This window comes from Rhinolophus hipposideros (genome assembly GCF_964194185.1).
Source record: "Rhinolophus hipposideros genome assembly, chromosome: 23".
NCBI lineage: Eukaryota > Metazoa > Chordata > Mammalia > Chiroptera > Rhinolophidae > Rhinolophus > Rhinolophus hipposideros.
Genome location: NC_138069.1, coordinates 45,246,782 through 45,261,462, shown reverse-complemented (window position 1 = coordinate 45,261,462; position 14,681 = coordinate 45,246,782). Strand labels below are relative to the sequence as shown.

Below are 14,681 nucleotides of genomic sequence, written 5' to 3'. Positions count from 1 at the left end.
GTAATAGTTTAGATATTGAGATATTTTACCTTCTTTCTTTTCCACACTTGTTATAAATTCCGTGTGTGTTTCACACTCATGCCGCCCACCTGTTTGGGACGGCTGCATTTCCAGGACTCACTGGTTACATGTGGCTAGCAGCTACTGTCACGAGAAGGTCTAGAATTAATCAGGATCTTTATTCTCCTCCATCCAATCCCCCTCCCCCTGCAACGCTGAGAAAGACCACCACCTTCTCTCCACCCTTCTTCCCACTCCTGCTGTTGAACGTCTACCTACCCCCTTATGGAATGGCATCTGTAAAATTCACACCAAGGGGGAGACTTTATAAGCCAATGAAAGACACAAGCCTGTGCTGTGAGTTTATAAACTAAGAGACGCAAGAAGGATGGTTAGAAAGCCCCCGGGGACAGCTGGAATCGCCTGAGCGCATCACCACGGCTGCGAACGCGTCATTCCAGCGCCTGCAGCTGGGCTTTGCGGGGGCGGACGCCGTTCTCAGGAGGCTCGGAAGGAAGGGAGGTTGAAGAAGCGACTCTTCTCCGACCTGACCAGCCCCCTAAGCCCCGGAGCCTCAGTTTCCTCCTTTGTAAAGTAAGGAGAATGAGCAATAATGGCTTCCCGTGGGCCTCGCGAGGACAGTTAGGAAATGCAAAGGAACGATGGGTGTACGTCTGCCACAACCGCGGAGCAGGAGGCGGGTGCGGAGCTCCGGGGCGGGGGCGGGGGCGGACAGGCGGCAGCTGCCCGCGGGCGGAACCCACAGCCGGGCGGGAGGGGCCCCCGCGGAGCAGCGCGGGCCTGGCAGCTCCGGCACCGCCCAGAGTAGGGCGGCCACGCTGGGCGTCTGGGAACTGGGGGCTCTCCCGCGGGCTACGAGGCCAAGGAGAGTGGCAGCAGGTGCACGGGCGGCAGTGGCCACCGGCCTGGACGCCCGGGGGTCCGCGCGCTGCCTGCCAGAGACGAGGGCGTGCCGCGGGAGACGAGGGTCCTCCGGGGATGGGGCGGCCCTCGGGGAGACGCCGCCCCCCGTGAGACACCGCCCCCTTGGGCACCGCCTCTGAGCCCCGCTTGTTTCCCCGCCCCGCGACTCAGCCTCAGCTCGTGATTGGCCGTGTCCCTAGGGAGGCCTCCTCCGCATTGGCCGAGGAGCCTCCGGTAGCGCGGTCGGGATTGGTGGACATACGCATTGCTCCCGCCCCCGCCCAGGGCGCGGCGCGCGATTGGCTGGCGCCGGGACCGAGCTCCTCCTCGGGCCGGACCTGGGCGGTGTGGATGAGGCCTCGCGCGGCGGCGGTGGCAACGGCTCGAGGCAGGTGAGCTCCTGGGCGGAGGTCGGTGCCGGGGTCGGGGTGCGGGGTCCCGGGCGGGTGCGGGCGGGTGGGGAGCGCCGGGGCCGGGGACCGGGCGCCCCTGTCGGCGGCGGGGCGCTGCGCGGAGGCGCCGAGCCGTAGGCCCCGCCTCGGCCGCCAACGGCCGCCTTCCCGGCCCGCGCCCCAGCCCCGGGCGCGCGGCGCCCCTGCCGCCCCTCTGCTCCCGGCGCCGCCCGGCCCCGCCTCGCAGGGCCCCGGCCGCGGGCTCGGCGTCGGGAGCGCGGCCTCGGGCGTCCGCGGGGCCCGCGCGTCCCTGCCCGGCGGCCTTCGCCCCGGCTCGGCTTTCCCGCAGGTGCGCGCCCCGGCCCCGCCGAGAGCCCGCGTCCGCCGCGCTCGGGAGCGCGCTGCGTGCCCGCCTGTCGCCGCCGCCGCGCGGCCGGACGCGTCCTGGTTCCCCTGTGGGGACGCGGCTTCCGCCCCTCGGGCCTCGGCGCTGCTCTCGGCGGTGGGCAGCGCTGCCGGCCGGCGTGGGACCTCGGGCGCGCCTTCCGCGTTCGCGCCCCTCCGTTTCCCCGCCTGCCCTTCTGCCGCCCTCGCTGAGCGAGTCGCTCGTCTTCTCCTGACCGTGGGCGTGGCGGGGGGTTGGGCCGCGTCCGTTAACATGTCCCGGAGCTCTTGGCGGTGGGTCTCCCGCTGACACTGAGCTGCGTGTTCTTGTTCCGTACGTGCAGGCGCGCCGCGTTCTCGTCCTGGCCCTTCTGTTTGCGGGCCGCTCTGTTGCTTGCTTTTGCCCGCTGGCCCGTCCGCCCGAAATGTCAGGCGTCTTGCGCGACGCCCCCGAGGCGGGACCCTGCGCAGCCCTTCGGAGGCCCTGGCCTGGCCCGGCCGCAGTGCGTGACCGGACAGGCCGGGTTCCCGTGAGGAGCCCCCAGTGCCGTTGTCTCGGGTCCTCTCGCTGGGTTTTCTAGATTCCCGGAGAAGGGCTTTCCGACCTCCGCCTGGTTCTAGAAGTCGGGCGGAAGAGCGCTGGTGCCCTCAGCTAGGAAGGAAGCGGTCACGTACCCTCTCCTCCAGGAAGGCGTCCTGGAGCGCCTCTGTTCCCCGATCCTCTGGCCGGAGAACCCTGGGTGTTCCCACAGTCTTTCGGGGGCTGGGCCGGGGGATGCGCGTGGTGGCCAACTACTTGTGTTTAGTGAAACACGCAGTGTGAAAGTGACCGTTTCAGCCTGTGCACGTAAGTGGCATTAAAAACCTTGGCAGTGCTGGGCAGTCGTCTCCACTGTCCAGTTGCAGACAACCTTGTCATCACCCTAAATGGAAACCCCACCCCCTTAGCACTCACTCCCCATAGCCACCTCGCATCTGCCTGTGAATTGGCTTCTGCGTTTCTTATAGAAATGGATTCATACAATATGTGGCCTTTGGGACCCGACTTCTCAGTCAGCATCCTGTGTTCACACACGTACATGTGTCTGCACTTCATTTCTTGTCATGCTGAGTAGTGCTCCATTGCACACACATGCCACAGCTTGCTTATCCTTTCATCTTTGGTGGACACTTGAGTTGTTCCCACTTTTGCCTGTTACAAAGACTGCTGTGACACTTGTGTGCACGTTTTGGTTGGGACGCCTGTTTCCAGGTCTTTGGGTGTAGGCTAGGCGTGGAGTTCTGGGTCATGTGGTGACTGTTTAACGTATCGGGGAAGCACCACACTCTTTGCCACGGCGGCTGCACCAGTTTACATCTCACCAGCAGTGTGCAGGGTTCCAGTTTCCCCACAGCCTCTTCACTCCACATTACTTGTTTTCATTATGGCCATCCTCGTGGGTGTGAACTGGTATGTCCCTGTGGCTTTCATTTGCGTTTCCCTAGCAACTAACAACTTTGGGGGGTCTTTTTCCATTCTTTATGTGTTCATTTTCTTTGGAGAAATGTCCATTCAAGTCATCTGCCCATGTTTAAATGGTAGTTTGTCTTTTTGGTGAGTTGTAAGAGTTCTTTGTATGTTCTGGTTACTGGACCCTTATCAGATATATGACTTGCACTTACCTTCTTCCATTCTCAAGGTTGTCGCTTCACTTTCTTAATGGTGTCCTTTGACGTACTAGTTTAAATTTTGATGAAATCCAGTTTATCTATTTTTTTCTTTTGTTGCCTGTGTTTTTGGTGTCATGTCTAAGAAACCATTGCTAAATCCAGGGGCATGAAGATTTACCCGTTTTTTATCGAAGTTTTTTTTTTAGTTTTAGCTCTTACGTTTCGGTCTTCACTCCATTTTGAGTTAATTTTGTATGTGGTGTGAGGTAAGCGCCCACTTTATTCTTTTGCACATGGATGTCCAGTTGTCCCAGCACCACTGATGAAGGGACTATTTTTGCCTGTTGGATTGGCCACTTGTAGACAGTCGGTTGGCTATAAACATGTAGGTTTGTTTCTGGATCTCATTGCGTTCTTTTGGTCTGTATGTCTGTCCTTAATGCCAGTAACACACTGTTTTGTGCTGTTTTGAAATCAGGAAGTATGAGTCTTCCATCTTTGTTGCTCTTAAGATTGTTACAGCTATTTGGGATCCATTCAGTTCCATCTGAATCTAAGGATTAGCTTCACCGTAGCTGCACGAAAGGCCATGGGGACTTTGATAGAGATTGCACTGACACCGAGCAGCATGAAGGGGAGCAGTGGCCGGCTAACAGTTAAGTCTTCCAGCCTGTGAACGGGGGTATCTTCCCATTGATTTGTGTCGTCTCTGATTTCTTCCAGCAGCGTGTTGTGGTTTTCAGTACCAGGCTCGCACTGCCTTGGTTAAATTTATTACTCTTTTTGTTTGTTATTCTTTCTGATGCTATTATAAGAAGAATTGTTTTCTTAATGTCATTTTCAGATTGTTCATTGTTAGGGTATAGAAATACAACTGATTTTTGTGTATTGACCTCGTATCTTGTTTATTAGATGTAACGTGTTTATGAGATGTAATAGTGTTTTAATGTAATTCTTTAGGATTTTCTATACGTGAGGTCTGTGAATAGAGATAGCTTTACTGCTCCCTTTCCAAGTTGGATGCCTTTTATTTTTTGTTCTTGCCTGACTGCTCTGGCTAGGACTTAAGTGCAGTGTTGCTAGCAGTGGTGAGAGCGGGCGTCCTTGTCGTGTTCCTTCTCTTTGGGGAAAACTCGGTCTTTCCCGTGGAGGAAAAGCTGTGGGTTCTAGTAAGTGCCTTTTGTCAGGTTGAGAAAGTTTCCTTCTAATCCTAGTTTGTTGAAAGTTTTTTATCATGAAAGAGTGTTGGATTTTGACGAGTGCTTTTCTTGTACCAAGTAAGATGATCACGTGCTTTTGCCTGCTTCTTAAACAGACTTCTAGCATTCTGTTCCTCCTGTGTTTTTGGTTCCATCCTGCACCTTCACTTACAAATGTACATAAGTGCCACTGTCTTGAGTCTTTGGGGTTCCATGATGAAAATTGGATTATTTCTTCATGTCCCTCATGATGATTCAGCTTTTTCTGACCTAAGGCAGTTTCATTCATCCATTTGTTGTATCGCTTCCAAGTTTCTGGCTATTGTCTTTTTTCTCTTTAGTTTTTTTTTTTTTTTGTATATACACACACACACACACACACACACGTCTTTTAAAAGAAGTCCTTTTCAAGATGGGTGTGTGGAAGAGAGTGGAAGCTACTATCCTTGTACAGTGCACCATTTTTCACTGGAAATTCCTTTGGAATCTATTTTCAAAGAATGCCAGTATTTGATGGAGTGTCTGCTCATAATCCTAGTCCTGAATTTGTGATCATCAAATGGTATCCAGATTCTGAAGATAGAGCCAGTTTGAATTTTCTTACAGTAAGTGCCAGGCAACATTTTTGGTAGAAGAAGTGGTGACACAGGATGAAACCATCCTTCAGTGCTACAGCTCCTGCCCTTACCTCAATATTTCAAGTGAGGCAGGAGCCCAGGGAAACACAGTACATGTCACACGCCCACTGCTGATTCAAGCTAAGTGGCCTTGAACACGTTGCGTGGTGGTGGCCACGCACAGAGGTGTGGGCTGGGCTTGCTACAGCAAGTGTCAGTGGGGAGTGGTGCCCGCTGCCGCCCGCCCGCCTGCCTGCTTGATTGAAAACTCCTTTTTCCTGTTGTCCTAAATTTGGAACTCGTTGCTATTTTGGACTGCTTACCAGACTCGATTTTCAGATAAAGGAGACTAGATCTGCTGGACCTGTGTTGAGACTGTTTACTGCCCTGGGGCCACAATAAACAGGACTGACAGGAAAAGTACAGGAGATGATGCTGGGCTGACAGCAGGCTGTTTGTCGCAGTCACGTGCGCTAACGGACAACTTCGTTAAGTAACCTGTGTGATTCACCACTCGGTGTTCCGGTTTGAATTATATTTGTAGTTAAGCATGCTTGGTAGCTGGGAGCTTTCTTTTTCACATAGTCGCGTAGGGACACTCAGTGGATGGTCACTGGCTGTGAATTTTAATTTAGGAGATAAGAACTGTGTGAAGATGCTTTTTGACAATGGTGCTGAGTAATCGTGCGGGTCCCAGATTGATCAAGTGTAGGTCAGTGATTCCCAGTGGGGGACGGAGAGGGCGGTCCCAGGGGCACGTGTGGCTGGAAGACAGCAGTGCTTTGCCCGCCTGCTGTGTGTGGTCTTAGTCATCCTGTTTCCTTTGTTTGATCTTTAATTGGTATTGGAAGACGTGAGCTATAGTGAGGCTGAACGATTTCTTTGCTGACGACTTACGCTACAGGCCTCTGCAGTCCTGGCAAGGACTCTTCCAGCCTGGTTTTTCCCATTTGGGAAGACAGTGCGTTACAGTGGATGGAGAAAGGGTGTGGATTCACTGTTGGCATGTGTGGTGCCAACACCATCCTGTAATTATTGCTCCTAATTGTCACGCCAGTTACCGTTGGAAATGAGACGGAGCTGACACACTGCTCTGATCAAACGAGGAAACAGAAGCGCTGTGGATCCATCAGCAGAAAGAATCAGGGGGCGCAGGGGTCAGTAACCTTGCTGCTGTTCATGGGTTCACCCAGCACTTGGGGCTTGATTTTTCTACCGCGTGGTCGGGCAAAGAGCAGAGAAGGAGGAGAACTCAAGTGTTTTTAGCTTAACGACCAAGCAAGCAATGGGCATGGCACTGAGCTCTTCCCACTTTTGGAGGCACCTGGAAACTGTTCATTTGCAGTACAAGTGAGGTTTGGGTCCTGCTCTCGGAGTTCAGGGCCTAGTGGGGAGAAAGGGTCGCACGTAAGTCAACGATTACAGTGTGTTAAGTGAGGAGTACCAGGGAGCACAGATGTCGGCACGTAACCTGTGCACGTGGGGCTGTGGAGACCCAGGAGAACGTCCCAGAGGTGATGTCTCAGCGCAATCCTGAGGATGAGGAGAAGCTGGCCAGGACCAGTGGGGTGGGCTGTGGGGATCAGGACGCAGGAGGAAGTGTGGGCACAGTGTGTGAGTGGGGGGGGCGGATGGCTAGTGAACCCTGCTTCTCAGGGAAGCCGTGCTGTGGCTTGGTGGGACAAGTGGCACTTGGATGGAGGTCCTTCTCATTCAGTCTGGTGGGTCTTACTGGAGGGGCTGGGGAGCCACAGTGGGATCTGAGGAAGTGAGCTGGTCGGGCCTCTTGGATGGACCGGCCTGCCCATTTTGTGGCTTGCGGGGGCACAACCGGAGGGAGGGTTACGAGTGAGTCTGAGTCGGGTGCTTGCAGGCAAGAGGCGGTGCAGGTGCAGCGGGGGAGCAGGAAGGCGGAGGGGGCCTCGCCCTGGAGGGAGGGGGAGGAGGCTGGGGCACGAGGCACGTGGGCTGAGTGATTTGTGGATGACCCCGGTGGGAGTGCTGAATACGGGGTAAAGCAGGTACCTACCTCAGGCCGTGCAGAGGGTGACCGAGGGGTTGGGTCAGGTGGAGAGGACTGGGAAGGCGAGGCCGAGCAGTAGCGCCCGACTCTGTCAGTGTCCAGGTGTCCAGGTGTCCTCGGGTCGGGGAGGGCCTTCCTCAGCAGCTCAGCAACAGATGGGGCCTCCTGGCAGGTGTGACGTGTGTCCTGTGAAACAACAGAACAGCCTCCCAGGAGGAGGAGAATACGACTGGCGCCCCCCCCTTCAGTGTTGGGGTGGGGGTTCTGTCAGGCGTGGCCCCAGGAGTCCTTTGCTGGGGGGTGCTCACTGCCTGACCCTGCAGTGTGGAGGCTGTCCTGATGGGGCTGCAATGGCTGGGGGGACATTCGAGACTCCAGGCCCACGGAAATGCAGTCAGGCTGCCGTGGGTGCTGTGCCCTGAGAAGGGAGGCCCGTGACTGTGACACGAGCCAAGTAGGTGGGGAGGCTTCGCTGACACCCTGAATGACATCCCTGCCGAGGAACCGGAATGGGGGTCCCTATTCACAAGGTCTGGAGCTCCTGACCTTGGAGAGGTCAGCTCGTGAAGTCATTGTTCTCCCGGTAACTCGGAGCTATTTTCGTCTGTAAACAAGTGCCCAGTCCCTCCCTCCTGTTCCAGCATGTCCAGAAGAGGGGAAGAAACCTCCCGTCTTGGCTAGGAACTGGCTTTCCTACAGGTTGTGTTGAGAACAACCAACTTTTGTTTTGTTTTATGCTACGATTTTATTTTTCCTTAATTTTGTTACATTTACAACAGTGTTTTCACCCTGTGCCAGGCAGCGCTGAGCAGGGTAGATGTGTTCAGTAAGGAGCTGCCACAGCACCTCTGCCACTGGGAGGGTCAGGTCCCCCTCAGCTCCCAAGAACAGTACGGAGGGAGGCTTTGGCTCTGTTGTCACCCCCCCCCCACACACACACACCCCTGCTCTGACAGCTGAGGGAGGGGACGAGGCTGGGCCACACGCGGCTCAGGCTGCCCCTCCCTGGTTACCCAGTGAAGACCACATTGTTTTTCTTGTTGAAAATATTATTTATTGAGTTAATTATTTTACTTATACAACCAATACCTGCTCTTTAAAAAGAATTTCAAGCACAAGGGGGTAAGTAAAAGGAGAAACCCCATCCTCTGTAATTTACAGTAAATTCAGTGCAGTGTTTTTCTGGGTGTTTCCACAGCTGCTTCAGGCGCACTTACAACGTGACATCCTGTAAAGCGCTTTCAAATATTTGTAGCTTATAGTCATTTTTTTCTGGTTTACTGTTTTAAATAATCAGTTTGTTTTTAAGGGTTATCAGTGTAAATCATAGTTTTCCATAAACATTGCTTTGCTGCTTTAAATAGAAAATGAAGACACAGTGATAAAAAAAGTACACTGAACATGATCTTTGGAAAATAATTTCTAACTGAATTTATGATTTTTTAATCTATAGGCAAAAATAACTAACGTTTTTATTAGGCTCTGTGTTATTTGGTTTTAACAGAATTAAGATTATGAGCAGAGCAATTATGTTAAGATTTAGTACTAATGTTTAAAAGGGCACCTTGGAATTTGAGTTTTAAAAGTTATTCTTTACAATGGACCTAATAATGAAACGCTTGAATGCAGCACAGCTGCCCTTTGAAAACAGAGATAGAGCCCCCCCACCCCCAGCCGCCAGCCGGGGCCTGTGGGGTCCAGATGGCAGAGCCTGGAGCTGTGCCCAGAGCTGGGAGGACGTCCTGTCTGCCAGTCTCCTGGATTCCTGTGGTAAACAGTAAACATTCCAGTTGTATGTGGTGGTAGAACTAAGTCTCGTGTGTTTGACCGAAGCATTCAGGAGCCCACTGAGCTTGTACTTGCTCTTCATGTGTGATGTAGGTGTTATAGCATGCACTGGGAGGGATGAAGGGCATGGAAGGAGAAACCTCGTGTAATGTAAGAAGACGCAACTCGCGCTTTAAAGCCCAGCTAGGAACCCGTGTTTGGAAAGACACTTGATCCCGTAGGTTTGTGACCAAGGTTTTCAGCCTGAACAGAGCCCTCTCCTTTCTTTAGCTTGTGCTTGCCTGTTCTCCGCTAGTGAAAACAGGTGTAAAAGACCCACTTTGTACTTTATAATTATAATACTTTCTTTTCCATTAGAAGATGTCACCCTTGGCCCACCACGTCCTAAGGTGTGTGCTTTTCCCGTTAGGACTGGCAGCTCAATATCGAAAGCTGTCCATCCTAGAAAAGCACTCTGTTACCTGGGGGAGGGTCTCTGGTCCTTCCGTGTGCTGATGGGCTGGGCTGGGCTGCCCAGAGGAAGAGTCCTGGGAGGGGGGCTCTGGGCCTTCTGTGAGCCCAGCTCCTCTGTGCAGCGTGGCTAGGGTTTGGTCTTGTCACCCTCCTGCCCAGGGCACTCAGAGGGGAACCCGCAGGCGTCCCAGGCACCCGTTTTAGGGGAAGGGAGGGAGTGGCCTGGAAGGGAGTAGAAAAGCGAATCAGGGGAAGCCTAGAGAGGGCTCCTCTTGTAGCGTGTCAGTTTGCGAAATGTTGACTTCAGATTCTTTCCAAGATTTTCTGATGCTGTTGAAACTTTCGATCCATTTTTTCACGCGCCGTTCTAGCATGTTCAGATTGTGAATGCAGTCCGATCTCCCTTGAGTCCCAGGCTGAGGCTGGGGAAGCAGGCCGCCCTCAGGCCGGATACAGGTTACCGTGGGCTGTCCTTAGCAGTGATGTGAGCGCAGAGTGGGAGCAGCGTCTTGGAGACGCTTCGCGTTTGTGGGGAGCTGTCAGGAGGACCAGCCGCAGGACTGCATTTCGCTGTCGGGCGGGCAGCGCTGAGTCTCTCCTGAGAGAGAGCCGCCCCCGACCTTGAGCTCCCAGTGGGAGCCAGCCCGCTGCTGGCGGGCTTGGGACTTGTCTTTTATTCAGGCCAGGGGTGAGTGACAACTCAGGAGAAGAAACTGGTTTATTTTGTTTAATGAAAAGCATAGGTTATATCACTTTACTCCCCCAAATTAAAACTTAATTTCAAAGGGAGTTTCTGTCATGTGTCAGGCCCTGCCTCACGTGCGTTATTTCACTCATCATTTTTGAACTTCATTTTGTTCTATCCTATAATTTTATTCAATGCTCACATTTTATAGAGGGAACTAAAGATTAATTTTAAACTGTTCAGCATCCATGTTATGATCTGTTCACGGGGAAAGATGAGGGAGGAGAGAAGGAGCTGGCAGGGTTCTGGAGGAGGACGCGTGTGGAGAGAAGGAGGAAAATCAGTTCTAACGACTTTATTCCGAGCCGCGTGTGCCCACCTGCCTTTCGGAGGCTCTGCTTGGCAGGAGTCAGCTCCTCTCGCCCTTTCTGGGCCGAGACAGCGGGTCTGCGGTGTACTGAGATGCTTGTCGCTGGCGAGTACAGGAGCAGAGACAGGCTGAGGGCAGGGCGCGAGGGCGCGAGGGCCCAGCGCCTCAGTGGCCGTGGTGCTCTCCTCCCTCTGCACCGTCCCCAGCGTCCAGGGCCTGTCTGCACTGCCGCCTGCTTGGTGGTGGGACCTTTGGGTTTTCAGTACGGGTGTTTTATTACATTTGTGGCTCCTCTTATAAAAGGTTTTACCAAAAATCCACTGCCTGTGTCTCCCTGTTGTCACCTGCAGGTCACTGTGCTGAGACCCTGTCTCTTGCACCTGAGATGGGAAGTTGCACTGAGGGTCAGCAGTGGTGCTTGGTTCTTTGAAAGAGTTTTATTTCTGGTGCGAGTTAAATTTCTTTTTCCATCCCGCATGAGGCCCACGTTGAACCTGCCTGAGGTGGCATGGCGCAGCTTTGCCATGCGCCTCATTGACTGGAAGGGTGGCTGCAGCAGCTCCTGCACCTCTGAGAGCTTTTGAACACAGCATTTGTTGTGCACTTGAAGTTAGCCAGTGTATCTCTTAGGTGGACAAGTGTGAGAACGCACATTTGCAACTTTTAAAGTAAAACGCTGTAAGTTCACGGCCGTGGGTCTGTCCCCCGCCGGCTTGGTGACGGCTCCGAGTCCCAGGCTCCCCTCCTCTGATCTGTCAGCACCTTGCCCCCCACCTGCTTCCCAGTGTCAGGAGTGGGCCTCTGGGCAGTCGGGGTTGGAGCCCCGAGCTGTAGGCTCTGCCCTGGTAGCTGGCTGCTCTGCGCCGCGTGTCACAGGGTCTCCAAATGACAGCTGAAGCACTGGCCTCGGGCACCTGCCATCACTTGTTTATGACCTGAATGCTGAAGCCCGTCCAGGAGACACCCAGTTCACTGAGTCCCTGTCGAATGCCAGAGTGGGGGTTGGTGGGCAGCGACTGTGACAACTTGAGCCTGGGTCACTGACGCTCCCTCATGCAGACTTAGTGGCCGGGAAAGGTGACTGGGAATGAGGTCAGTCAGGGAGTAACTGGAAGGGAATGAAAAGCACTAGTCAGGCCCCCCCTCTAGACGAGGAAGAGGATGACGAGGCCGGCTTACCGCGGATGCGCAGTCTGTCGCACATAGCGCGGTCAGAAGCCATCAGCACACGGGCCCTGGGCTGTGGCTGAGGGTCCCCTGCGATGCTGGGAGGAGGCCTGGCAGCACTGGGCTGGGAGCTCCGCTGCGGCTGCAGGGAGAGGGGCTGCGAGTGCCCTGACCAAGAGTGACCAAGAGTGAAGTGTCGGCTGGGGCGACCTCGGGGCACACAGGTGGTGACAGCCCACGTGTCACCTGATCAGGGGCTTTCACTCGCACAAAGGTCTACTGTGTCCTGACGGTGCCGGGTCAGAATGGGTTGTGCCCGTGGAACGTGTGTTCTGCGTGGGCTGGTGGACTCGGTCCCTGAGAGGAACTCAGGGTCGGGATGGTTTTAAAATACAGGAGTTTTGTGATGTTGGTTGAAATTAGTAGGCACCGTAAAATGTTTATATATAAGCAATGGTTTCATTTCTATGGGTACTTGATTTTTTTAAAGAATATTTGGACTGTTTAAAAAAATGGTGTGAATTAAAGTACTTTTAGCTTATAGAAATCAGTCATTTATTGCATTTTTTAAATTCAGTTTAAAATAAAAAACAGTTCACTAATTTCTCCCACCATTCACCCAACCTCCCATCTCTGGCAACCTCCAATGTATCTGTTCTCTGTACTTATGAGCTTGCTTTTTTATTTTGTTTTTTGTTTACTCATTAAATTTTTTAAAAAATTTTATTTTCTGTTAATATAAGCGAGGTCATATGGTACTTGTCTTTTTTGTCTGACTTATTTCACTCAGCATAATACCCCTCCAGGTCCATCCATGTTGTCACAAATGGTAAGATTTCAGTCTTTTTTATGGCCAAGTAATGTCCCATTGTGTATATGTACCATCTCGTCTTTGTCCACTCATCCATCCAATGCAGCGGGGAACACGGGCTGCAGGTATCTTTTCGTGAGTGTTCTCATTTTCTCCGGATAAACACCCAGGAGTGGACTTGCTGGGTCATAAGGTAGTTCTCGTTTTCTGCTGATTTCCACAGTGGCCGCACCATTCACATTCACACCTGCAGTGCACAAGGGCTCACTTGTCCCCATGTCCTCGCCAGCACTTGTCTTTTGTCTTTTTAATGATGGCCATTCTGACAGTTGTGAGGTGACATTGAGGTTTTCACTTGCATTTCCTTGAAGCTTAGTCATTGAGCATCTTTTCATGTACCTTTGGCCATCTGTACGTGTCTTTAAACAAATGTCTGGTCATATCTCCTGCTCAATTTCCGCTTGGAATGTTTGTGGGGTTTTTTGTTTGTTTGTTTTTTGTTTTGCTGTTGAGTTGCATGAGTTTTTATATATTTTGGATGGTAACCCCTTACCAGATAAATGATTTGTAAATGTTTTCTCCCATTGGTTGGTTGCCTTTTCATTTTGTTGATGGGTTCCTTTGCCGTGCAGGTGCTTTTTGATGTTGTTCCACTTGTTTATTTTTGCTTTTGCCGCCTTTGCTTTTGAATCCAAAAGATCATTGTCAAGACCGATGTCAAGGAGTTACCACTATGTTTTCTTCTCGGAGTTTTATGGTTTCAGGCCTTACATTCAAGTCTTGAACCCATTTTGAGTTTGCTTTTGTGTGTTGTGTAAGACGTGTCTAGTTCTATTCTTTTGTATGTGTCTGTCCAGTTTTCCTAACACCTTTTACTAACGAGACCATCCTTTCCCCATTGTATGTTCTTGGCTCCTTTGTCGTAAATTAATTGAGCATATATGGGTGGGTTTATTTCTAGGCTGTCTATTCCATTAATCTGCGTGTCTGTATTTATGCCACTACCATGCTGTTTTAATTACTATAGCTTTTTGATATAGTTTGAAATCACGTAGTGTTATGCCTCCCACTTTGTTCTTTCTCAAGATTGCTTTGGCTATTCGGGGTCTTTTGTGATTTCATACATATTTTAGGATTGTTCTATTTCTGTTCAAATCAGTAATTTTTACATATATATACGTGTATATCCAGGATGGTCTTTAGTTTTAGTTTTATCTTCCTTAGATTACTCAACACAGATTATGAGTCACATTGCTGCTATGAGCGTGCTATTTTTTTTAATTGGGGGGGGGGAAAGAGAGAGAGAGAGAGAGAGAGAGAGAGAGAGAGAGAGAATTTTTAGCCAGAGGAAAATTTGAGTCATTCCAAAGAAATCTAGATGACAGCCTGAAAAACAGCATGCTCAACACTTTTTAATTTATAAATAATCTGTGTTTTCTTTTGGGGAAAAATAAGTCTGAACAGCTTTTTTGTTGTTTGCCCTATAATTGTTGGATTCTGGGTGCTTGTGAGAACTTGGGCTGTCTGGGAAAGGATGTGGGTGCTTCTTGACTGTGGGATAAGAATTAGTTCTATTGTAATTAACAGCAATGAAAACCTGTTTCAGAAGAATGGAAATATTTGACACCTTTGGGAATTAAAAAAAATATTATTGGAGAGGGTTCTGAGTTACTTTCACCATTTTTTTGAAAGTGCCCCAGTTTCCATAATTCTGAATCAGGCAGTCAGGATTTCCCCTTATTACTTTTATAGACAAATCGTTTTAGGGAACTAAATATAACAGAAGTGTCCCTGGGCTTATGACTATGAGAAAACTTTTCCCCTTTGTTTAACAATGTAAAACAAGACACTCCTGCTGCTGACTTTGTTTCATTGACGTTTCAGTAGTGACACTGCGTCAGGCTGAGGACGAAACGGGCTGGCTGCAGCAGACAGGACGTCTGTGTCTCCAACCTCTGACCCTGCCTTGCTTTTCCCACTTCTGCAGTGTGATCGTGAACATGGACTTTTCTCGGCTCCACATGTATACGCCTCCTCAGTGCGTGCCCGAGAACACTGGCTACACGTATGCACTCAGGTGAGCGTGTGTGCGTGTGTTGTCACTGTGTCCCCGTCACCTCTCGAATGCCACAGAATTAGGGGAGCCCTGGGACTTACAACCAGGTGTTACATTTTGAAAGAGAAAATATCTGTCAGCTTGACATCACGCGATGGCTTT

The 14,681-nt window shown here is 51.5% G+C and overlaps 1 protein-coding gene across 22 annotated transcripts in view; it reads left to right on the top strand.

Annotated features, from left to right (window-relative positions):
• Positions 1 to 507: 507 nt before the first annotated feature.
• Positions 508 to 14,681, top strand: part of SUN1 (Sad1 and UNC84 domain containing 1) — a 47,459-nt gene continuing 33,285 nt past the window's right edge. For 3 of the 22 annotated variants that reach the window (XM_081034796.1, XM_081034790.1, XM_081034789.1), the window contains exons 1-2: positions 1,217 to 1,316; positions 14,451 to 14,540. In XM_081034796.1, the coding sequence (XP_080890922.1) occupies positions 1,276 to 1,316; positions 14,451 to 14,540 (131 nt within the window). In that variant the 5' untranslated portion in view covers positions 1,217 to 1,275. Of the gene's footprint in view, positions 595 to 1,216; positions 1,335 to 1,975; positions 1,995 to 5,547; positions 5,655 to 8,140; positions 8,312 to 14,347; positions 14,541 to 14,681 lie in introns of those variants that run through there. The other 19 variants (XM_081034802.1, XM_081034793.1, XM_081034809.1 and 16 more) reach the window with 13 other exon arrangements.